This window comes from Caenorhabditis remanei, chromosome I (genome assembly GCF_010183535.1).
Source record: "Caenorhabditis remanei strain PX506 chromosome I, whole genome shotgun sequence".
In the NCBI taxonomy this organism is placed as follows: Eukaryota; Metazoa; Nematoda; class Chromadorea; order Rhabditida; family Rhabditidae; genus Caenorhabditis; species Caenorhabditis remanei.
Genome location: NC_071328.1, coordinates 6,481,031 through 6,505,215, shown reverse-complemented (window position 1 = coordinate 6,505,215; position 24,185 = coordinate 6,481,031). Strand labels below are relative to the sequence as shown.

The window sequence follows — 24,185 nt, the reverse complement described above, 5'->3', positions numbered from 1 at the left end:
TGATTCCAATCTATAAATTTATTCGAATTTTTCATACAACACTTTCACACAGGTTTTTAAATAAAATGACATAATATAACATGACAAAAAAAAGAAAAATATTTAGTTATCCGGAAGGAATACAGCTAACTCATTGAGTAGCGCACCGGTGACGTCGCAGAACTCTGCTAGTCCCTCACATGGAAGAACGTTCGAATCGAAGTCATCAACAAATCCACGTGTCTTATTGATAGTTTCGACAAGATGCTCACGGAGCCATTCCAAACGATCATCTCCGGTGATCTTGATAACTTTATTGAAATACGCATCCACGAACGCCCACGTCATAAGAATGGGTTTCGCATCTTGATACGTGGCAATCGGTCCATTTGTCTGAGCATCGTGTAGAGTTGCACGCAGTACGTCGTTCTTCTGATCATTCCAACTCTCAGTGGTCAGCTCTGTGAAGAGGAATCCAATGAGACGTTGATCGGAAGAGGAGATTTCCAATTCTGCAGCATCAGCTGGAAGAGAAACACCGAAAAGATGAAGAATGGCAAGGTATTGCATGTTAGATTCGCGACCACCGCCTTCTGATTGAAGGGAGAAGGATCTGGAAAAAGGGAGCATACATACACATATTTATTCTTCTGAATTTTCTTTCTTACCTCTTATGAATGAATCGATTAACCAATTTACAGATGTCAATGAAAACGAAATTTCTGTTAACAACTACATGAGCCAATCCAGAAACCCTTCCAATATCGATCTCGTATCGATGAATTGCTTCTATCCATATCTCATCAGTAGTCGTTCCCATTGCAATCGGAGTAATCACATTACACTTGGCACCTGCATTGTGCAATTTTGATCGTGTCCACTCATCAACCGCCCGTCCGCCGCCTCCACCACGAATCGCATTTTTATGGCAGTCCAGGTGTACCATAACCATCATTGAAACTGTACAAGTACGGGCTGACTCTTGATCGATAGCGGCGAATGCGTAGACTCCAGATGCCTGACTTCCACGAATCACACTTTCTCGACAGATACAACACGAAAGCGAGTCGGTGTCATCGATACTTGGTTCATTGTGAAGGGTTCTTGAGGAGACCTGTAACAAATTAATGATGATTTTTATATCAGAAAGACGCCTGGGAACCATCGGTCCATCTGAAAACTTGCCTTAATCTGTCCTCCTGTTCCCACTTTCATTCTCATTTTCATCAATTGTTTCTCTCGATTCATCATTGCCATCTGCTTCTTTTTCTTCTCCGTTTCATCTCGAACCATTTTGATTTGATTTTTCACTTCCTCATCTTCATTCAAAGCTTCGATCACGTTTTCAGCCAATGTTCCAATTGAATTATCAGATGCCACTTGTTCGAGACGGTGCATCAGCTTCAAAGTAGTCTTTGCAATCTCTTTCTGCGAAGCTTGATGTCCACGTGCGAGTCCAGCGAGAAGAGTCAAAATTAACTGAAAAATTGGGAATGTTCAAAATGAGAGACAATAACTTTAGTTAAAAAGCTTACCTTCAACGATGGCTGTGACAAGAAAACCTTCCATTCAGGTGACTCTGTTGGCTGATAAAGATTCGGAAGATCTTTCATCAAGTACTGACAAGTCGTGGCAATAACTCCAGAATCCAGAATCTTTTGCTTCAATCTTGCTCCATAAGTGGATGGAAGAATGTTTGCTGTAATATTCGCCAGCTGTTCAGTCATCATAATAGTTTGATCTCTTCTTGAAATTCGTTGACGTGCTTGAATATCCGAAGGTGGTACACCTGCATCAATAACATCCCATTTCAGAATTCTGGAGTACATTCCAACGAGAACATTTTCAGATGCATCTGATCCCATTACTATGTTTCCGATGCTCGATGTCATTTGATCCAGAATTTGTGCAGTTTTTCGATGTAATTCTGTTACTGATCCCTCTTCATTTCCACGTTTCTCGAACAGGTCAAACCACCAATTAGCGTCTTCTTCTTTGATTCCACATAATATATCCTGGACATGCTTATCGGAAACCACGAATTCAACAACTTTATATAACTCCATCCCGATTGCAACTTTCGATTCATTTGTTGGATCTGCACAACACGTTCGAACCACTGACATCATTCTTTCAACCATTCGACGTTCAATTAAAACTCTTCGGCCGACAGGAATCTTCACAATTCGTTCGAACATCTTCCGAAGGTGTCCGAGAAGAAATCTGGAAAAACTTGAGGGGATTAGAAAGCTTTATCTGAATATAAAGATATCGTGATTCGACTCGCAACCCCATCCCTTTCTTCTTACCTTCCAGAGCTTGACTCCACGTTAGTCGCCATCAAATCCATCAACTTATCAATTCCTCCACATTGTGTCAAACAATTAGTCATTCGGACCAACTGCTCATCCTCTTCATCGTCTTCTTCTGAATTCTCAGCGACTCCAAAATTCTCAATGAACGTTTCCACAGCATCTCCCATCAATCCACGCATACGGTAGACAATGAGCATAGGAGAACCGTTATTTGTTCTCTTCCACAACCGATCATAAACCTCTCGAACACTCAAGGAGAGTGAAATAATGTTCCCATTTACAAGCAATTCCATTCCATTATCATCTTCCATCAACGCTATCATTTCAGTGTCTCGGCAGATTTTGTTCTTGATATCACGCATCAGAGGTCCCATTCCAAGATCGTTTGACTGAGAAAAATTTATTAAAATGTACTTTTTTGTTTCATCGACTCACATTATACGGGTTATGTGTCATTCTTCCTTGTAAAAAGTCTTCTTGTGCCACATCTTTCTCAATCTGAATGAGGAACGACTCTTCAGTTTCCTGTTGTGGATTCATGATTTCCATCATGACGCCAACAATGATTCCCTGAAAACCAAAGGGTTGTCTGCCTGTGTGTCCCAAATGAACTCACCAATGTGGAAGTATCTTTCACCAACTTCAACGAATCCACACATACACTCATCAGTTTCGTACCATCTCGACATGAAACTCTTTTTAATAGTTTCTCTAATGCCGTCCGAGATGAATCGATTGCACGCGTCCTTCTAGTCATCATTCTTTTCAAAAAGATGGTAGAATGAAGCAAGAAAATCAATAAATCATCAGCTCCAGCCTTCAGAAGAACGTTTTCGACATATGATCCAGATAAGAGAAGCGACAGTAATTCAACGAAGCATCTCAATCTCTCTCCAAATGTATTATCCGTTGAAAGTGTGATCTTCTGTCCATGTAGATTTGCACATTCTTCATGAATTTTTCTGATGAGGTACACATGGAACTGTTGTACAAATAATCTTGTTTTCGTATTGACGGACGAATCAATTATCGTATGACATGAACTCATGAACTGATCGCAGTCTGCCGAAGGAAGAGTCGTCAGTTTCGCTAAATTCTCACACAGAAGAAGTAAAGCAATTGGTTCATGGAATTGTTGACGAGATAGATTTATCAACAATTGATTTGCTGCCGATCGAACAGACATCCATTGAGAGAAAAGACATTCAGAAATCCATTCGTAAGGATTTGACGGTGTTGAGGGTGGAGGAGCGGTAGATGTTGAGGCTATCGAACAACAGTCGTTCCAATCTTCGTCTGAAAAACAAATTGGATTGAACTTCGTTTTCATAGACTTAAAACTAACCTGAAGTAAGCCATTTGACGACTCCTTCCTTCTTCGTCACTTTAATCTTCTTCCTCTCATCCATCGAAACTGTTTTCGTCGCTTCCAAATATTTATTCAAAACCATCAAAGCTTGAAGACAACTGTTCTCATCTCTCTTCTCAATTGCAAATCGAACTAATAATTTCAGTTTTTGTTGCCATGTTGGATCAGCTGCATACATCAAGGATTTGACCATCACCGACAAGTTGACATCTCCATTTTCAATCAATTTCTCAATTTTCGAGGTGACATCAGTTCTTCCAAACATCAAACGAACTAGCAGTTCTTCAACTTCTTCTCGAAGTGTCTCATAAGTTTGAGCTAATATTCCAAGTCTCTCGATTGTTGAATCGAATGAAAGAAGGAGATTCAGTGCATTTTCATCGTCACAAGCAGAATGAAGAAGGGCGATCGAATGGAGAAGTTGATTACAGAGACATCCGAAACATGATTCACTTGTTGAATAGTAAGAAGTGTTCTGTGATTTATGGAACACAATTGATACTTCTGATGCATGATCATATCGATTCAATTCCTCGTGTAAGTACATCAGCTGTTGAGTTTGTTGACATAGCTCTGTGTGAAGAGTTTTGATTGTAACCGCAAGATTACTCATTGGATTCGTGACCGATTGGAATGCCAATTGCTCTGTGCTCATTGTTCCGTTCGTTTCGAAGAATTCAGATGCATGGTTGTTTTCCACGTGAAGTTTGTAGGGCGGGAGAGGACGGTTTTTGAGGTAGAGAGACTCGCATACAGCCTGAAAATTATAGGAATTTATTAAAAAGCCGTGTTAATTTGAAATTCTCACTCTGTATCCAGTTAATTTGGTTTTAGTAGTCTCCATTTTAGTCAATAACTGCGTGATTTCCTGTACACATTGTCCTCTTTCAGCATCACAGGTGATATGTTGAGCACCAGGAAGAGCCCGACACACTGCCGATAACTCGATCCTCGCGTACTTACAGTACCCACAACTTTGACATAAGAATGGTTCCTTTTCCACGTAATTTATGGATCGACACTTCATGCATTGGAATGCATTCTCTCCACAACTATCACACACTCCCGAATGAGTTCGAACAGGTCCAGAGCAACGGGGACAATGAAGTTGACTGGAACTACGTTGATCCGTGACTTCATCGAACTCAATAATCAATGAGGAAGTTACGACTGGAACAGCCAACGAGAGGTTGATTATTGTCTCGTTTTCTCCAACATTGACTACTGCACACTTTCTCCACAATTCAGGATGTAATTTCAATTCCACAGATTCAACGGATTTGGCTGAGTAATAGAGGGAAACTTTCCTGATGGCTTTACTCTTTTTGACATCACTCAGTTTGATAATGACTTTTGAAATTTCATAATTTGAGAGTAGCTTGTAGATCATGGTATTGGCAGAATATCTGGTATCTGATTTGATTGTAGTCATCTTCACAACATCATGAATTCCTCTACTTGTGAAGCAAACAAGACATGGATTTCTGTCGAATTGAATTGATTTCCATCCGAGACCCAAATGACTCATTAGTTCGTACATTCCCTGATATCCATCCTTATCCAGCGTGTCCCCGATCTTTTGAATCGTTGAAATTTCAGATTGAGTCATGGATACCAGCTCTGCAGAACTGAACACTCTGGGGGCGTACGTTGCAATGAGATCGACCAGCTGAGCACCTTGAACTCCAAGATTCTCTACCATTGGATATACAGTGTTGTACAATTTCTTGACAATCGAACACTGATTCTGCCGACTTGCCAATTGGATAACAGATCGAAGCATGCCATGAAGTGTCCATCTCAATTGTTCGTCCTTTCCTATTAAAAATCTTTTGATTATCTTTTCAATAAATTCTCCATTTTGAGCTTCAATGATACTATCAGCCAACTGAATGCTCAGTTGCCCACCAACACTTGAATCACGGACAGCGACTATGAGAAGTTCGACAACTTGGGATGCGACAACTTTTGTTGTGTAACAAGCGAGACGGAGGAGCCAAGTGGTCTGAAAAATAGGATGTTTCAAAACGTTTGATGAAAAAAAAACTCACATAAGTACTGCAAACATCTCTCCACATATCTGGTCGAATCATTGCGAGCTTTGTAATTGAAGCAAGAATATCCACGATTTCAGTCAACTGTTGATGTCCTCCAACCTCTTTACTCACATTCAAATACTTATTAACCAATTGTTGAAGAAGTTCTTGCATTTTATACTTGTCTCTCATTATTTTGTATTTCGTTTCATCATTGTAACACATTGCAAGAAGAAGCTTTTTACATTGTCGATATGCTGAACATCCATTGCTCAAATTAGCCAATTGACACAATTTCTGAATCCAACGATCGTCACGTGGTACTGATTTTCTGCGGTCTAATTCTTGAAGATGTTGTGGGATTAGGAGAACCAAATCGGTGCAAGCTATAATGTAAGCGTCTTCGAGGCTAGATGGCCAGTCTGAAAATAATCGAGCATTTTGAGTAATACAACTATTTTAAAGAATCCACTGACTCATAACATTTGCATTTGGCGGATTTGCAGACGATGAAACCAATGGAACGTGTGGCAACCAAACTTTTCGATGACTTTCAGAAGAGTTTCTCGCAAACGTGGCAGGTCCTCTCTCCTTCCATTCAGGAATCACTTTCTCCAAAACGTTGAAACATAAATCTCGAATTCCGACAGTTTGGAGTTCGTTAACAATTGAATCCAACATTTCCAAATTCTCTTTTTTCTCCTCTCCTCGTTTTTCGAGACATACAAAAAGAAGAAGTTCCACAGATCTTAACAGAGAATAGTTGGGGAATGTTTTTTCACTGAACGGATAAATCTCATTCGCATCGTAACTGATCAGTCGAATCAGTCTCGAGAAGTGGGATCCAATGATTTTTGGATCACAGATTGCAACACAACTGGCCAAGACTCTTGACAAATTGTAAGCTGGAGAGTCAGAGATGTTTTGCCACGTGGATGTTGATTTCGATCTGGAAAAGGAGAATAAGTTTCATGAATAAATAGACATTCAGGAGGTTTGATAAAACATTACCTCGAAAGTTTCTCTAAAAGTAACGATATTATCTGATCTAGCCAAGTAGTTTTCTCTATTTCCTCCAACGGCAAAGTGTCGGTAACATTTGAAATCATCAAGTTAGCTGGCGTCTTTGCAAGAACTCTCGGAGCACCATAGAACGGAGCAAGACCAGTATTGCCGATTCGGATGAGCTCTTTTTTGTCCTTTCCTTCAATCAATTGTTTCTCTTGTTTCAATACATTATCATATCTCGAAAAAGTCTCTTGAACTGCTGATCGAAGGTCGTTAGCTAAATGATAGGTGGAGTTATCCGTGAAGATATCCAAGAAGACATGAATAAGTTTCTCTGATTCATCAGTTCCATAACTCAACATTCCAAAAACAACTTTCACTATCGCTTGAGCCATCATTTGACATCTGTGAAGTGGCATCTTTCTCATTTCATCTCTCATCAATTCCACAAAACATGTCACTGCTCCGAACTCTTGTTTCAGGGTCTGATAGAAATAAGGCCATCTTGTTCTAACTGCTTCCATTCTATCCAGTAAATGCTCCACATGGTGCATTCTCATCTCTGAGAATCCGGATTCTTCTGTCCAGTTGGCAAGTGATTTCCACTCTTGTAAATACGATCTGTCGATAATTTGGAACAGTTTTTCATCGATTTTCGGATGACATTTCAAAATTGATTTTGTGGAGATTGAGCAAACAGATGGGTGATTCAGTTTTCTGGAGAGATGAGATTCTGCAACTTTTTCAACCCATTGGACGTCTTCTCCTGGGAATTCTAGAATGGAATAAACCAGACGATTTGGAGTATTTAATACTGGTTGACGTTCGAATCTTGGTTGGATTTCATCCATTGCATTCCGATCACATCCATACAATTTCAGAGATTTAAGTTTTACAGTATTCTGATTGGTCTTTGGAATCACTTCAATAGTTATGTTCCGATGATCGAGAGTAAGAGATTCTTCACGTGTGAGTCTCAAATCATAAACTTTTGCATTTCGGGTAGACACTGTGTAACGAGTATTTCCGATTTTGAGATACTCTGGTCCTGTTGGTCCTTCTACTTCGAGACGGATCATACGAACGATTTGTCTGAAAGTAGTGAAACATGAGGATATAAAAGGTTTTTGATTAAAATAATCTAGTTATCGTTCTTACCTTGAATTAGTAACTCTTGCAGTCAACGTGAAGTGTGTCTGCTGAACTACAGTAATCGGCATTGATTCGGAAATCGACAAACGATGATTCAATTCAGTATGCGTATAGAACATTTCAATATCTCGACAACTCCATTCAACAGTTCCAATCGGTTCACATTGTTCAGCCAGCAACACCAAATCTTCTTTATCCAATGGTTTTGGAACCGTCTTCTGCTCGACAACTTCAATCGCGAAACGTTCACTTGGCACGTCGGCAATCCATAAATCATGAACGTTTTCCCATGAGGATTCCCAAATTTCACATGTCGGCAAATTAGGGAATATCATAACAGAGTAAATCGATTGATTTTTGGAACTTGTCATCATGAAAAATGTCATAATTGGCCGATTTACTTGAGTTTTTTGGATCATGATTTTATCAACAGTCGGATGGAAATACATGACTTGATCTGTTATTTCTTTTGATAAACACGCAATGATTCCAGATGCTTCTCTCCAAACTTCCACTGGCCATTTGATATTCATTGGTTTCCAGTCATAGATTGGCGCTTGTGAGTTGCCAGTTGGTTCAGGTAAACGAGCTACGTAGAGGGCAGAGTCGAGCGATACAAAGAGCAGATTGAATTTCGATGAGTAGTGAAGAGATACTCCATCACCATTCATATCCATTCCAGGAGTATTAACAACATTTGTCAGGAAAATTGAGTTGTTATCAGCAGTACAGTCGCTGATATTATGCTCATAGAGATATCCAGATGACGAGAGAACCAATACTCTAATATTCCCATTAACCGGATTCAGAATGAGCACGTCTTCAACATTTCCAGTAGTCAAAACCATTTCTTCCACGAAGTTGGTCTCATGGAGAGTCAGGTCGTAGACCCGGATGTATTGCATTGTGGCTACTGAAAAATACTCTCATTGATATTTCGTTTCTTCTTCAAAAGCCCTCACCTGCAATCAACTGTTTTTTCCTCGTGTCCCCTTCAATCTCCGGACAAAATCTTGCTTTCTTCACCGGATTTCCATTCATCGAGCCAGAACTTCCATTCTCCAATAGCTTAATGTGTGCTCTATCAATAACAGTACCTTGCGGAGAGAATCTCAATGCATAGATCTCATAGGTTCCGCAAACAACCAAACGATTTCCGGACACATCCAAACTGACGGGACTAAATGGAATTTGCTCAGTTTCAGTCCGAAGACAATGCATTCCTTGAAGCAAATGAGTCCTCGTGTCCATATAATGTAATTGAAGACACGATTGAACGCTATCTGGTATCATCACGAGTAGCTCTGTTCCATCATCCAATTTTATGATGTCTGCCAGTTCTCGCTGACGTAGAGTTATACTCAAGCCCCTGTCTTGAACCATTGAATCGGATCCACGTATTGGAAGAAAGTGACCTGCTAAAAACTTTTTTAAACATTATGGAGATGTTCGTCACTAACCTGCATCTAGAGGCGACATGAATTCCTCTTTCTCTTCCAACACAACTCTATCCATATTCTTCATCGACTCAACAACTGATCTCTGATGTTCGGTGACATTCAATGCCTTTCGATTTGCGTAATCGATCGATTCCAAAACTTTCTCCAAGTCGTTTTGAGCTTTTTGAAATTCTTTCTGAACTGCTTTCAGTGAATTCTTCAATTCTTCAAAGTCATCATCTTTTGTTTTCAAGAATTCGAAGAAGTACACAAAAACATCTCTAGGCTTTGGTGACGTTTTCTGAATACTATTATCTGGAAATTGTCCTCTTAACGAGTTCATCGCATTCGGATAATGATCGGCTCCTTTCATTGCATCACACGGTTTTGATCCACAATCACAGAAAAATGCTCCCTTTTTCGAGTAGGCAAGCTCATGGCCACGATGACAGTTGACAGCACAAGTACTGCATACTCCAGTAGATTCCATCATGTTGCAAGTGTAACAGTTGTACCAATGCTGGCTTGTGAACTCTGAAAATCATGAAATTCTATCTCGTCGCGAAACTTTTAGTAGCAACTCACTGTTTCCAGTTGACTTGAAGGTACAGTACTTCATGTCTATATGATCCTGATGATGACGTGGCAAACCGCTACTCGTTTTCCTCTTGTTAGTCTCATTTTTCGAGCGAGATCCAGTATCGAGCAGCATGAAAGTCTTCATTATGGTTTCTTCAGAAGGTTCAGATAGAGTTTCCATCGAAATTTGAGAGTAAAGACAGTTGAAGTACCCCAGGAACTCTGACAGAACGATTACATCACAGGCAACACGTTTTTCGGAGTTCTGAAATCCAGTATTGATATCTGTTAGAAGAAGAATGAAACAAAACAACTCACCTCCTCAATATTCTTATTTCCTCTAAGAACTTCCTGATTCTCCAGAATTTTTCCAGGAAGGATTGCCAATGCTTCTCCGATTTTTTTCAAACAATAAATTTGAACATTCTTTGATCCATATTTGCTGATCAACATCAACAGATCCGGAACTCGAAACAGTTTATTTTGGGTCGGATCTTTCAAATAGTATTCCCTTTTTGTGTTCAAAGTGGACGACAGATATTTGTCAGTTGTTTGAATTTTGAACTCTGGATTATTGACAAGTCCATCAATGTATTCTTCTTTAAGGAACAAATCGAATAGTTTGAAGAAATACGATTCAATTTGCTTCCTGTACTTTTCCACTATTTCAGGGAATAAGAAAATAATTTCTAAAAGTAGATCGAGTCGTGAAGCTAAAGTGAATGGACTGAGTGTAGGAATGAGCCAATTTATGATCTTGTCCATTCGACTTGCTATAACTTCAGAAAACTTTCTGAGAGTAAGAAGAATATGGTCTGGAGTCGTATTGTCCAATTCAGCCACTTCAATAGTTCTGAGTTTAAACCAGCAATGATGGGATAGCTTTTGAATCACTTGGAGATGATGACCATTGTCTTTCTCTAACTTTTCCTCATTCACATCTTCCAACCATTCATGGAATCCTCCTAATCGTTTACTGATGACTTCCATCGAATAACCAGCTTCCCAAGTAGTCATATCTCTAGACACAACTTCTTGATAAATTCGAATAAACATTGGGCGGAATGAGCTGAAACACATCACATTTTATTATGACACAACCTTAATCTTACAATTTTCCCTCTTCTTCTTTGCATATTCCAATTCCATTCAACAGTGCTGACATTCCAAAATAATGTTTAATGTCTTCTTGTTTTTGTTGATCCGGATAGAGCTTTGCCAGAATCTTCTTCGCTTCCGCCGTGACCACATCCCCATATGACTTTTGTCCAGAGCAAACTCCAATAAGCCACGTGAAAAGCTTTGTAGATTCATCAGCGAACTCTTCCACTTTCTTCTTCGTTAACCAAATACCAATTCTATTATGCATCGACAATATCTGTGGTTCCAATGGTTCAGGTTTCGGATATTTTGGGAATTTTCCATTGAATCGTTTCTCTCGTAACGCCTTCATTTTATAACCCTGCTTTTCATACTGATTCCTCAACATAATTGTTATTTGATCTTCAACTTCTCTTAGTGTTTTGTCTGGTATAACTTCCATCACATTCGTCATCCAGATTCGTCCAAAAGTTTGAACATCGTCGAAATGACACTCGGTACTCTCGAATTGCAGAAAGTTCAAAGCATGCCATACTTCAACATGGAAAGTGAGATCAATCAGTTTCTCAGAGATTATAGGCGAATCTATAATACCAATTTCTTCTAACCAGTTCAGAACATTTTCATGATCCAAACTGAAAATCAGACTTCCTTTTTCATTTTCCGAAACAATTTTGGCGAACTCTCCCAGAAGTCTCGAACACAATCGAATCTTGTGTTCTCGTGAATGAAAGTTTTCGAAGATTTCATCGAGTCCCGGATAGTTTTCATAGAACTGTTTATGCAACTCCATTCCTTCTTTTGTTTTCAGAAATTGCATCAGAGTCACAGTGTAGATCAAATCTCTCATCGGAAGACTATCGACTTCTTGTAAATGTTGAAGTGTGAAAAGGGGCACTTGCGCATATTTCGGTCGTTTCGCCATGTTACACTCTACTAGTTTGTTTCCGACTTGTCTGAATCTCGATTCTTCCATATCCCAATTTGAGAACTTCGCATTACAGATTACAGCATCTTCTGACAACTTTTCGGCATCTGTAATCATATGAAATCAACTGCTCATATAATTTCAAACTAACCAGAAACTAGTTCCAACTTTAAAATTGTCAAAAAAATATCAGCCGACAGCGTAGCAGTCCGAATATCGGGACTGTCAATAGCAACTTCAACAAATCGTTTGGCAGCTTTATCAAGAATATTCCTATCCGCATACTTCGCAACACATGCCCAGAATGAGCTAGATTCGTGTAAATGATTGACATATCCTTCTCTTTTTTGATCTTCATCTTCCAAATCGTTGGCCATTCGAATCAATGTTTTCTCAAGAGCCTGTTTTGCTGTTTTTACATCTTTGATTCCACATATAACGAGAACCATCGACACAATCGCAGGTGTATCAATGATAGAATCAACGATGGATAGAATATCTTCAGATTTAATTGAATCCCGAAATGTTGATTCTCTGAACATGTCAATTGATGCATGCATAATCAGAGTTTCTTGACTGAAAACCAGCTGAAAAAATGAAACATCTGTTTGTGTGTCTGGGATATTCGTATGTCCTCACCTCTGAATAGTAGTCTCTCATAAACTGAACAACATCTGAACTACTTTTGGAAGTTCTGAGATAAATGAGCACTTGGAGAAGTGAGGCACGGGTCTGAAAATAGCTTTGCAGATGATTTTCAAGAATGATTCGTGAGAAACTAGTTTCTTCGTTTTATAATATTCCTATATTCTCTCATTGAATTCTACTACCGTATCCCTAACTCTTACCGCATCAACCATTGATCTCAAAAACATTTCCTTCTTACTTCCACCTGGTGGTTGTTCGCAAAGTGCCTCAAAATCGTCTGGAGCATAATCTGAAATTAAATTTTGCTTCAAAACTGAGATAAACTTAGGAAATTTTAAAACTGAATGGATAGTGAAAGAGTTTTGCAGAATACACTAAATCGAGAAAACCCCATAAATCACTCGAAAGAAACACCACACCACCAACTTACGAAAAATCTCCAAATCGAGAATAAGTAAACGTGCTCTATTGCTAAACATGAACATTTCGAACGAGCGCATTTACGAAAACTCAGAAGGAGAAGTATCGAAGATGACAAAAATTCGGCAAGCGTGATCACCTGTATCTCTTCTATTAATTCATTGAAATTGAAGAGAATTTTAGTTTAATTCATGGTGGAGCTCGCTTGCTGAATTGTTGTATAACTGATATAAAACAATTTCACAAATCACAAAATTGACAAACAACACAACAGAACTGAAGAATAAAATCTACAACTACGAAAGAGTTTTGTGAAAAATAAAAAAAATATGTGCAAATAGCTCTATTGTAATTTGTGCAATGAAGCTCACTTGCCACTTTCTCAAAACACAAAAATTCCAATGCAAAACTACAATATCTAAACGAACCCTCTGGACTGGCTAGCGTCACTTCTTGTGTTATATGAACAGCGATTGCGTACGAAACTGAATATGAATACTCTCACTATTAATTTCAAGTTTGTGTTAATGCGAATGCGCCCTACCGTAAACTTTTGCAAAAATATGTATGGGCGCATTTACAATCTGAGTTCTGATCTGATATGCAATTTTTTTAATGAAAAAAGACAAAGGTTAGTCCAACTTTGAACGAAATTTTTAGTCCTAATGTTGCTGCATTTACTTTTTTCTGTTTTCAAAAAAATGCTCACCAATTTCATATGGAATCGTTTTCTTCAAATCAAGAAGTCGTGCCACAAGTGACCCAACAACTTTCCACAATCTTGGCTCCATTTCTTCACAAATATCTTCTGCAGAAATTTTTAGCCATCCACACGTATCCACAAATTTTTCTGTCAATTTTTGAACAAGCACGTTGTTTGGACAAATACTTAGAAGTTTTTCGAATATTTTCATACTGTTTTTCTTGATGCTCGAATCTGTTTTCGAAAGATATGGCCACATTTTCTTGAGGACTTCATCGAAAATTTGGAAAGATGACTCATAAAATGAAACGTCTTCAGAATCTTGACTCGGTTTTTGGTGCTCTTGGAGACGTCTGAAAATTGAGGTTTCGGATGAAAAGCTCGAAATCTTTTATTAAAAAAATCGTTTGTAATTTTATTCAAGAGTTAAATCCAAATGTCAGGATTGAATTTCTACATTACAGATTTTTATTTGAAATCCTCAAAATCTCACTTCAAAATCCTTGCCAACGATGCATAAAACAGCTCTTTCGCAAACATTTCATGATCCTTCATTTCAGAAAAAACGTCAAAAATATTCCTTTCCATCAGATAACTTGCTTGACTTGCTGACTCATTCGATGTCTGAATTTTCAGCGAATCCCATTTCTGATCAATCATTTTCTCCATTGTTTCACTCAAATCTGTACCCAAAATTGCTGCGAAAACTCTCCGAGTCAGACCATATTTAAGTACAAATTCTTTGCAAATTGATGTTATTTGTTCATAATATTTCGGAGAAGTCGTTAATTGTAGATCAATTTCATCTTCAAAATCAGATTCAGGATCATTTGGTTCTGTGGGTGGGGGAAGACTTGAGACATCAACTGTTTCCATCATCATTCTCCATTGTGGTTCGATTCCACCTTCTGATATTGCTGCCATTAAGGGCATCCATACTTCAGGTGCGAACGTTACTGGAGGAAGATCGACAAGTCTTTGGATGAGAATTCGCATCGCTTCGCAGATTTCGTCAACATCTTTGCTTTTGTCTGAAAATTTGAGGACTGTCTTATTCATCTTGAGTCTTCGAAACTCACAATTTACCACAACCCGTAGTCTATAGATAAATGCAGCTATTATTTCTCCCTTAACTTCTTGATTGGTGTCCTGTTGAACATATCGAGCAAGCCCGATTGCCAATCGACGGCTGTTCATCGTTCACCGGATAATTTCTTTATGGTTAGTGATTTTCGAATCTGAAAATCACTTGTTTGGTTTTCAGAAGGATGGAAGAAAAAAACAACAATGAATAGAGATTTACGATCAACATATAAAATTCATTTTATATTCGTAAGCTGGAATCATGCTAACCGTGAATCTAGATGTATTTTCAGAAACCATGGTCTTCATTTATTCCTTTCTTCAGACCAAAACATCTTGGCCTAATCTTCCCAGGAGGGATGAACAGTCAGACTAGATATGGGAAGGAATCACGACAGTTTTACATTCATAGATAAGAAGAACGCTCGAGAAGAACCCTTATTGGTTTTTGTTGAGCTCTCCAAAAATACTTTTTTTTATTATTCCACTGTCTGTATGTGTGTTGTGTTTTATTTCTTTAGTCTTTGAAGAAGAAATTATGAAATATTTCATAAAGTTTCAAATTTTTCACTGAATCTCATCATTTTCCGTAAACTTTTTTTGATAGTCTCACATCTCCCTAGAATCAGAAAAGCTTTCCTAGTAAACCATTACTTTCCTTTTTCTCGTTCAGTATGTGTTGAATTCTCTCCTACTGAGGTCTTGTGAAATCCATCAGGTTGGTCACCTTGCTTTTTAGTATTATCTACAGAATAAACAACAATAATGAAATATATTGATTTTCTGAGTTTTCACTGAAGTTCGACGAGTATTTTAAAATAAAGAAGAATGAAGGCTGAAGATGTATTTATGATCACCCAGTCTCAAAAAAGATTCGAACAACAGTTGATTTTATCGATAAACACGTGCTCAGACCGAAAATAAACAGAAAAAGGGGCGTGGTTTGTGACTCTGTGCGGCAGTAACGCTAAAATAGTGTGCCCACCTTGCCTTTTCTCGTTTCGAAATTTTCAACTACGCGGGCAGTGTTATTTCCTTTTTCTATATTTTTTCTAATAAATAATTCACAAATTACATTATTAAAAGTTTTTAGATGAAATCCATCTTTATTGGTACTGAATTTCGCAATTATAAAGTAAGAAACAAGCTTCAAAAGTCTCTGATATATTTGCTTTCTCAGTTTTTAGGCCTTGCTCTTGTTCTGAAAATATAAATAGTTTTTATCGATTTTTCTCTGAACGTAAGGGTTTCATCTATGCAATTTAGAAGAAAAATAATTTTCTCATGGAAATAATCTTTATAAACAAGATTTCAGTTTCAAACGTTACAAGCTTTACAGATTTTTGCATTTTTACATCTTGATATCGATTTTTATAGCTACTTTTCTCTGATACCTGTTCTCTGTTCATCAACATCGTATTCTTCAATCTAAAAATTACAGCAAGAAATGGGTGAGACTGCTGCCGTTGTTCAGGACGATGCTGATGCCAAGATCATCAAACAACTCGAGTATTACTTCGGAAATATCAACCTTCCAAGAGACAAGTTCTTGCAGGAGAAAATTAAGGAGGATGATGGATGTACGTTTCAAAATTCAGCTACCTCATTTTATTGGTTTATTTTTTCAGGGGTCCCAATTACCACGATGCTCAATTTCAACCGCTTGGCGGCCATTAGCAAGGATACCGAAAAGATTGCTAACGCAATCAAGAGCTCCGGTTCCGAAATAGTCACCGTCTCGGAGGATAACCAGAAAATTCGCAGAAATGCCGAGAACCCCGTACCAGAGAACTCATTGGAGTACTGGCAAAAGATCAAGCACCGAACAGTGTACATGGTGAGTCGTGGTTTCAATTAAAACCTGTTTTAATGCGTTAATTTTCAGAAAGGTTTCAATACCGACACTCAACTCGACGATATCATCCAATGGGCCAACCAGTTCGGTGAGACTGAAAACGTTTTGATGCGTCGTTTGAAACCAGGAGACCGAACTTTCAAGGGAAGCGTCTTTATCACTTACAAGACCAGAGAAGAAGCCGAAGCCGCTCAAAAGGCAGATGCCAAGTTCGGAGAGACTGAGCTCACTAAAATGATGCAAGATGAGTACTGGACGTTGAAGAACAAGGAGACGAAGGAGGCTCGTGCTGCTAACAAGGCTGCTAAGTCTGCAAAGAACACCGCGGAAGCTGTCGAGTCTGAGAAGGCTCAAAACGCTGTTCACTTCGAGAAGGGACTCATTTTGGCAGTTGATGGACTCAGTGGAGATTCATCGGTAGATAGCATCAAGACCTTCTTCAAACAATTCGGATCAGTTGGCTATGTTGCTCATGAAAATGGAAGCAAGACTGCCGAGATTCGATTCAACAACGACAGTGAAGGAGGAGCACAAAAAGCATGGGACAAAGCTGCTGAAGCCGGAACCGATGGAAAAGTTATCCTCCAAGAGGCTGAAATTGTCGGACGCGTTCTCGAAGGAGAAGAGGAGGAAAAGTATTGGACAGAGTTCAACAATAGAAAGAATCAGAAGCAAGGAGGATTCCACGGTGGACGCGGCGGTCGTAATAATCGCGGTGGACGTGGAGGACGTGGAGGACGTGGTCGAGGAGGACGCGGAGGAAGAGGCGGAAGAGATGACCGACGAGCTGAAAAGCGAGGAGCGGATGGCGATGACAATGGATCCGATGGGCCAAAGGCGAAACGTACGGTTTTCAACGATGATGGAGCTCCAGCTGAGGCTGCCGCGGAATAAATCATTCCTTGTTTCATTATTTTATTTTTCCTTCCAAATTGTTGTTTTTTTTTGTTGTGTTGTCTGTCCGATTCATCCAAATCAATCTCCTTCATCTAATTTTTTACTTTGTTGACCTCATTACACTTTTACCGTCGAAAAAGCTGTATTATTATAATTATTACATTTCAAACGTTCCAAACTATTGGTTTATTAAATTTTTTTAAAGTACACTGAATTCAATGGAAAATAATTCATACGATACTATACAACAAATCCTCGCCTACAACTTAAATTAACAAGTCTTTTGTAGGGCACCATTAAATTGAAGCACTATTGCTTAAATTTAAAAGGGCGCCGTTTTCTGGAGGGTTTGTAAACGCCGTAGCAGTTTGTCTTCCAATTTTCTCATCGGTAGTTCTATTTTTTTACAGAACGATGTTACTTTGTTCGAACGTCGAGAAAAAACTTTCAGGGACATGTCTTCGCATAGGTTTATGTGGCGATTGTGAAAGCATTTTATTGCAATAAATTCAGAAGCATTTAGAAACATGTGGAAGCGATGTGTATGAAGATATATCAATTAAACTCCGTACTTGGCGATAAGCTCCTCGGCGAGAGCAACATAAGCGGCTTGGGCAGCTTCCTTTGAAGTTCCTAAAACACCATATTATGAAGATGATGATGATTTCTATAATAACATACCCTTCTTTTCATCCCAAGCACTCCACTTGGCCTTTCCTTTCAAATCGAACATTCCTGGCTTGTCGGTAGTGTTATCTCCGACGGTTCCTTGCTTGAAGAGAGCGTAGAGCTTCAGAAGTTCATCGTTCGATGGAGAGGTTTTGAGGGTCTTAACCTTAGCGGCGGCGTCGTCGAACTGAATAAAAACTTATTGAAAAAATCGAAACTTGAAATATAAAGTTTTCGTAATTAATTAAACTAATTGGTTTCCGTAGAGATTATTTTTGAATCAGACTATTCGGAATTGAAAGGAAGATAATTGCGTTTCTGAATAAAAACTTACAGTAAGAGTCATTTTGGTGATGAAGAATGTGGTGGTTGAACCTGTAAAAATAAATATTGAGTGATATTGATAAAATTTAATCAAAAATAAAAGAGGACTACAATGGAGAGAGAAAAGGGGAGATGGAATGGACGCTGATGGACATATTTATATTGACGTTTCATCGTACACAAAACGGACATACACACTCTTCTTGTTATCTGTTGTTATCAAACACGAAAAAAAGGAGATAAGATTTTTTTTTGGTTTATTGAGAACTATCAGTTTGTGTTTGATACATGCAAGTGATCACACCATTTAATAGTAAATTGGAAAGGGAAAAAGTTGGAAAACGGTAGAAAAAGGTCATGAAATTGGATAATTAGAAAATGAATTAGATTTTTTATAGGAATAAAATTATGGTATATAATGGAGAAAGGGAGGAAGAAGAGGGGGAATAGAAAAAGAAGAAGAGTAAACCAAATAAGATCCCAGTTTTGTAAATGAATGTGCAGATGTGCAGAAGTAGGCATTTCTGATAGAATGGTTTGGTGAGAGAGTGTGATCAAAAATTGTTAAATAATGATTTCACAGCTTTCCAAGCACACGAACAATATTTATCATGGATTATGAAAGATGAAATGGGAATTAGTGAAGGTAAACATATGACACAAACTATGACTTTGAAACTTCTGGGTGAATCATCGCTCTTCTGAATTAATGAAGTTCTCGTTGTTGTAGAAAATAAGACTTGATTAGCTTCGTTTACAACACCTTGCAACTATCGACTTTTCGAGAGCTTTACGAAAAGTAGAACTCGTGAAACTTCGAAGAAAATATGTGATTTGATAACGATTCAAAAGTATGATTCACGAAATTGATCAATAATTATCAAAATTTTGGATTAAACAAAAGAAAATTACAGACTATAAAAGAATAAGCCTGTATGACAATGATGAGAGCATGCTTCTGAACTGTTCAGTTTTGCAAACAAAAACGAGAAACCAAACCAAAAAGAAGCCAACAAAACAAGAAGTTAGTTTGCAATAACAACAAAAGTGAGTGATTGATTACATTTTAAATGTTGGGATTATAAATTGAACGATGATAAAGAATCAAGAGGTACTACTGGGCCTGAAACCCAAACAAACAATATTAAAAAAGCAATTTTTCAAATGAGAAATGCAAAACTTTATACCATATTAAAACCAAACTGAGTAGAAAAGAAGAATGTTCTAGCTCGATTAGGATAGAACACATTATGAAAAAAGAAAACCCGAACAAAAACTAGAGAAAGCCGTGAATTGTGATATCGAATCACTTTGTGACCTCGTGAAGAGCCTTCGCCAGATAGCCAACATTTCCAGTGTTAATTCCGGATATGGAAATTCTGCCGTCATTGGTAAGGTAGACGGAGTGATTTTTTATAAGTTTCTGGACCTGTTCCTCAGTAATTCCAGTGAAACAGAACATTCCGATTTGGTTGGTAATATGCTCCCAATCACGGATGGATCCCTCTGCTTTGAGTCCTTCTTTGAGAGCAGCACGCATCGATTTGATACGATCGGCCATCAGTTTGACGTCTTCAAGCCTGAAAAATAAAGACAATAAGAACACTTCTTAACGTTTCACTCACCATGACTGTTTCAATGAAGGGTCGTTCAAAATCCGAGAGGCAATTCGTGCACCGTGAAGTGGCGGCATGGAAATCATTGGGCGAATGATAATCTTCATTTGCGATCCGACACGAGACACTTCTTCGGCCGAATCACAAACAATCGATAGTGCGCCAACACGTTCTCCATACAGCCCCATGTTCTTCGCAAACGATTGAGCAACTAGCACATTGTGACCTTGTTCGACGAAGTAGCGGAGAGCGAAAGCATCATCATCGACATCTCCCGAAGCAAACCCTTGATAAGCCATGTCGAAGAAAGGGAGTATTTTACGATCTTTTAGAACACGGGATAGCTCTTTCCATTGATCTTTCTGAAAAAGTTAGGTAAAAACGTGTTTTTCGAATAGATATTGTAAAATTAAAGGAAGCTACACTAATCTGTTTACCGAGAAAAATAAGTTATTCCGTATTCCGTCAGGACTACAGATGCTTGTGAGTAACAGTTTGTAAATTCATCAAGGTTGGAATTCCCTTTAAGTTGCATTAGTGTGTGACTATCATTATCAAATTCAATTACGAACAGTTGGATCGACACCAGTTGGATTGTGTGCACACGCATGCAGTAGAATAACGGATCCTTCCGGCATTCTGGAGATATCTTCAAGTGCTCCAGCCGCATCGAATCCAAGAGTAGATTTGTTATAGTAGCGGTATGGAAGTATGGTTAGACCAGAGTTTCTGAAAGAGCATTAGTGGTGTTAGATAACATTGTGCACGCACATGTAATTTGATTGTGCGTTTGAATAGAAACAACAGAATTAGAAGGGCCAACATTAAAGGAGAGTTAAAATTACAGTTTATAAAGAAGAATTACTGTAGTAAGTAGTTGATTCTAAATTCATTTCACAGTTACCTGAAAACTGGCAAGTGATTAGCCCACGTTGGCGTTGGATAGTACAGTGTCTTCGATTGAATGAACTTCTCAACGAATTGTCCACCAATTCGGAGCGCTCCTGTTCCGGAAATCGATTGAGTCGTGAAAACTCTTCCTTCACGAATAACTTCAGAATTCTCGCCGAATGCGAGCTTGGCTGCCAAAGGTGAGAACTCGGGAACTCCTGTTATGGTGGAATATTCTTTGTCGAGTCGAGCATCGACGATTTGCTGTTCCGCTTCACGGACAGCACGGAGAACGAATGGTTTGCCCTGGAAAATTAGAAGAAACAATTTGTATCTTTTCGGTTTAAAAAATAGCATATCCAGATGGAATTTTAGTTTCTGAAAATACCTGATTGAAAATAGCGTGTTCTCCCCTAAATGTAATCTCACTTCTTAATAATGTTCAACTTGAAAACTTACCTGATCATCACGATAAGCGCCGACACCCAAATTTATTTTATTCGGGTTCGTATCCTTTTTGAACGCCTCGGTCACTCCCAAAATGGGATCCGCTGGTGCAGATGGCACGTTTTTGAACCACGGAAGGGAAGTTGGGTGAGCCTGAGATGACATGTATCTTCTGAAGAATGCCAGCATTTCCCTGGAGTTCGAAATTGAAAGCAAGAAGACGAGCGAATCAATTAAACAACGGAACACAATGATAGACAGATAGGGTTGAAGCTGACACACACGGCGCTTACATAAGGTCGTGACAAACCGAAGCAGAAAAAAAAGTAAATGTATTGGAATTCATTAGGATAAGTAGTAGTAGTTTTGCATAAATTGAGAGAAGAACAAATAGAAAAAAGACACATGAAATAATGAAAAATATATGAACAAAATGTACACAACCTGATTTGAAAATGAATATATTGAATAACGTTCATCTTAAATTCTAGAAATTTATCCAGAAACTACTAAAAGTATACTATTTCTTGAATAAACTATGACTTTCGGGGTAGGTTCTTTTTTTCAAAACTTCATCGAAATCAACTCAAACGGAATTTCCTGGTGAACAGTACTCACAACCACAAAAGTCAATTTCCGATGGATCAAATCGACGACTGGGCAAATGACACTTTTTACAACGATATGATGATGAAGGATTTTCTTTCTGACAACGATCACAAATCCATGGACCCGTACTGCTCTCTTGACTCACTGATCGTGGTGGCGGTGGTCCTGGAATGAAAAGAATGAAAAAAGAAGGCAAATGTTTGATTTCAATCTATACTTTAGAGTCGGAGATTTTTTGAAAGATAATCATTTCTGAAATCTCGGAACATGTTTCTGAAGAATGAGGTTTTTTCTCTGTGTATCAAAAATTGAGATTCTCAAGATTTCAACTCAGATACAATATTAATTCTGGAAAAGGGCACTTACTTGGCGGCGGTGCTCCTGCTCCACTAGAGCTTTTTGCTCGTAGTCTCCTCAGTCTTTCTTCTAATTTCCGCACTTTCTCTTCTAATTCTTTAGTAGTGATAGCGTCCTCTTGAACCAACGTGTACGGATATTTTGCATCATACCATTTTTCCAGTTCAGTCACGTCGTTGACTATAAAATTCATTGTTGTGACCTCATTGATCACCCGCTGTTTTACATACTCTAATTTGTCAGATTGAGCTGAAATTAGTGTTCGATTAATACATCGAATATGTATTTAAAAAAACCTTTTCTTAGTTCGATGATGGAATTGGGATCAGGCCTCAAGTAGTTGGGTTCATTATTAAAATCATTCTCGTCGTGGTGTACTGCCAAATTATCGTATCCATTACCAGCCGTTTCGTTATTGACGCCAACATCTAAAGAGAGAGAGCCAAAATTTGAAGTTGGAGGTGCGACAGGTTGAGAATTCGAAGTGTCGGGAACTGCAGCATTCAAAGCCCAGCCGTATGAAGGTGGATCTAAAATGAATGAAATTAGTTTACTGTTTGTTGGGGGAGTGAATAAGAAGATTACGATGAGGTGCCGATTATCTATAGATTATCCGACTTTGTTATTGAAAAATAATTATTTTATCGTGTTTTGGAACGTTATAATGGGAGGTAAACGAGGCCAGATATCAACCCATAAGTTTCAGTGAATGAAGTAAACAGCTCGATGATTCTTGTTAACATCTATGTTGATTGAGGATTACGCTATTCAAAACTAATTCAATCCAAGCAATACAATCTGACTTTTTAAGAATTTATTTCTCCAACTCACAATATGGTTGTTGCTGTTGTTGGGGATATGGGAACTGTGGATATCCTGTTCCGAAACCTGAATGTACTGGTACTGGATACGGTGGATTGATTAGGACTGGTTGATGCGGCATTTGTGGATCGTTGCTACTTGAACTTGTACTTTGTGCAGAGTTTTGTTGTTTTTGTTGTTGTTGAGCCGATGGAACAAAAGTTGACTGACTTTTCTCTCCGTGAAATATTCGTTTGCTGAGTCGTTCCACCTGAAACAACTGATTCTAAGAAAGAAACTATGAAAAAAATAGATCGATAAATTCTAGGTTTCAAAAGAGGAAGAGTGTTTCCGAAAATGCACTCGAAACTACTGATAACACGAGTAAGTTTAACGAGGTGAAGACTGATAGTGAGTTTATTTGTAAAGAAATTCTACAAGCAAAGGTCAAAATTAAATCATTTGAGTCATTTCTCTGGGTTTTTGAACAGTTCATAGCATGAAATTGCGTGTGCTTATCAAAATTGAGAGAGACAGGGACTAGAGCAGTTAGGAACAAAGCTATATAAACTCTTCTATTTATTTTTCCAACTTCCCTAGTTCTGAAGTATGCATACCACGTCTTCTCATTACCTTTCTTGTACAAGTTTTCTGAAATAAAACGAAAACCAAACCTTTTTGTATAATTTTCCCAAATCGGTCATTTTGCTCAACTCTTTTGTCCGACAATTCGAAGAGAACGATGACTTCTTGGGTGTCGTCATCAGGTTCTAGACCCCTGAAAATAACACAGCTTATCTTATCTTTCTCCTACATGGGAAAACGCAAACAAATAGTATTTTACAGAGACAGAAGGGAACTGAATAAGAGGATAGAGTAGAACACTTTACTGAAATAAAAACTGAACTATTTTCCCGTAGTGCAAACAGAATGACGCCCGATTGCGTCCACTTCTCCCT

At 38.4% G+C, this 24,185-nt stretch overlaps 6 protein-coding genes across 6 annotated transcripts; 1 reads left to right on the top strand and 5 right to left on the bottom strand.

Annotated features, from left to right (window-relative positions):
• Positions 1-102: 102 nt before the first annotated feature.
• GCK72_001218 (uncharacterized protein) lies at positions 103-14,874 on the bottom strand (the record flags this gene model as incomplete). The annotated part of the gene is made up of 25 exons (XM_053722881.1): positions 103-592; positions 648-1,093; positions 1,165-1,458; positions 1,515-2,202; positions 2,289-2,683; positions 2,730-2,864; positions 2,911-3,590; positions 3,640-4,420; positions 4,472-5,668; positions 5,715-6,121; positions 6,176-6,648; positions 6,711-7,799; positions 7,866-8,772; positions 8,822-9,277; positions 9,320-9,832; positions 9,884-10,142; positions 10,196-10,946; positions 10,990-12,013; positions 12,058-12,493; positions 12,546-12,638; positions 12,755-12,843; positions 13,403-13,459; positions 13,684-14,030; positions 14,171-14,708; positions 14,757-14,874. 25 exons carry the CDS (start codon positions 14,872-14,874, stop codon positions 103-105), a joined length of 12,663 nt encoding a protein of 4,220 aa, XP_053591526.1.
• Positions 14,875-16,207: 1,333 nt separating this feature from the next.
• Positions 16,208-17,509, top strand: GCK72_001217 (uncharacterized protein; the record flags this gene model as incomplete). Its single annotated transcript, XM_003111292.2, has 3 exons — positions 16,208-16,340; positions 16,389-16,597; positions 16,646-17,509. The coding sequence occupies 3 exons, from the start codon at positions 16,208-16,210 to the stop codon at positions 17,507-17,509; spliced, it is 1,206 nt and encodes a 401-aa protein (XP_003111340.2).
• GCK72_001216 (uncharacterized protein) lies at positions 17,281-17,604 on the bottom strand (the record flags this gene model as incomplete). The annotated part of the gene is made up of 1 exon (XM_053722880.1): positions 17,281-17,604. One exon carries the CDS (start codon positions 17,602-17,604, stop codon positions 17,281-17,283), a length of 324 nt encoding a protein of 107 aa, XP_053591525.1.
• Positions 17,605-18,071: 467 nt separating this feature from the next.
• Positions 18,072-18,527, bottom strand: GCK72_001215 (uncharacterized protein; the record flags this gene model as incomplete). Its single annotated transcript, XM_003111062.2, has 3 exons — positions 18,072-18,145; positions 18,194-18,368; positions 18,516-18,527. The coding sequence occupies 3 exons, from the start codon at positions 18,525-18,527 to the stop codon at positions 18,072-18,074; spliced, it is 261 nt and encodes an 86-aa protein (XP_003111110.2).
• Positions 18,528-19,811: 1,284 nt separating this feature from the next.
• Positions 19,812-21,648, bottom strand: GCK72_001214 (uncharacterized protein; the record flags this gene model as incomplete). Its single annotated transcript, XM_003111435.2, has 5 exons — positions 19,812-20,085; positions 20,131-20,483; positions 20,694-20,850; positions 21,026-21,318; positions 21,472-21,648. The coding sequence occupies 5 exons, from the start codon at positions 21,646-21,648 to the stop codon at positions 19,812-19,814; spliced, it is 1,254 nt and encodes a 417-aa protein (XP_003111483.2).
• A 397-nt stretch (positions 21,649-22,045) lies between these two features.
• On the bottom strand, positions 22,046-23,990 carry GCK72_001213 (uncharacterized protein; the record flags this gene model as incomplete). Its single annotated transcript, XM_003111316.2, has 5 exons — positions 22,046-22,233; positions 22,435-22,674; positions 22,722-22,955; positions 23,257-23,497; positions 23,901-23,990. 5 exons carry the CDS (start codon positions 23,988-23,990, stop codon positions 22,046-22,048), a joined length of 993 nt encoding a protein of 330 aa, XP_003111364.2.
• Between the last annotated feature and the right edge of the window lie 195 nt (positions 23,991-24,185).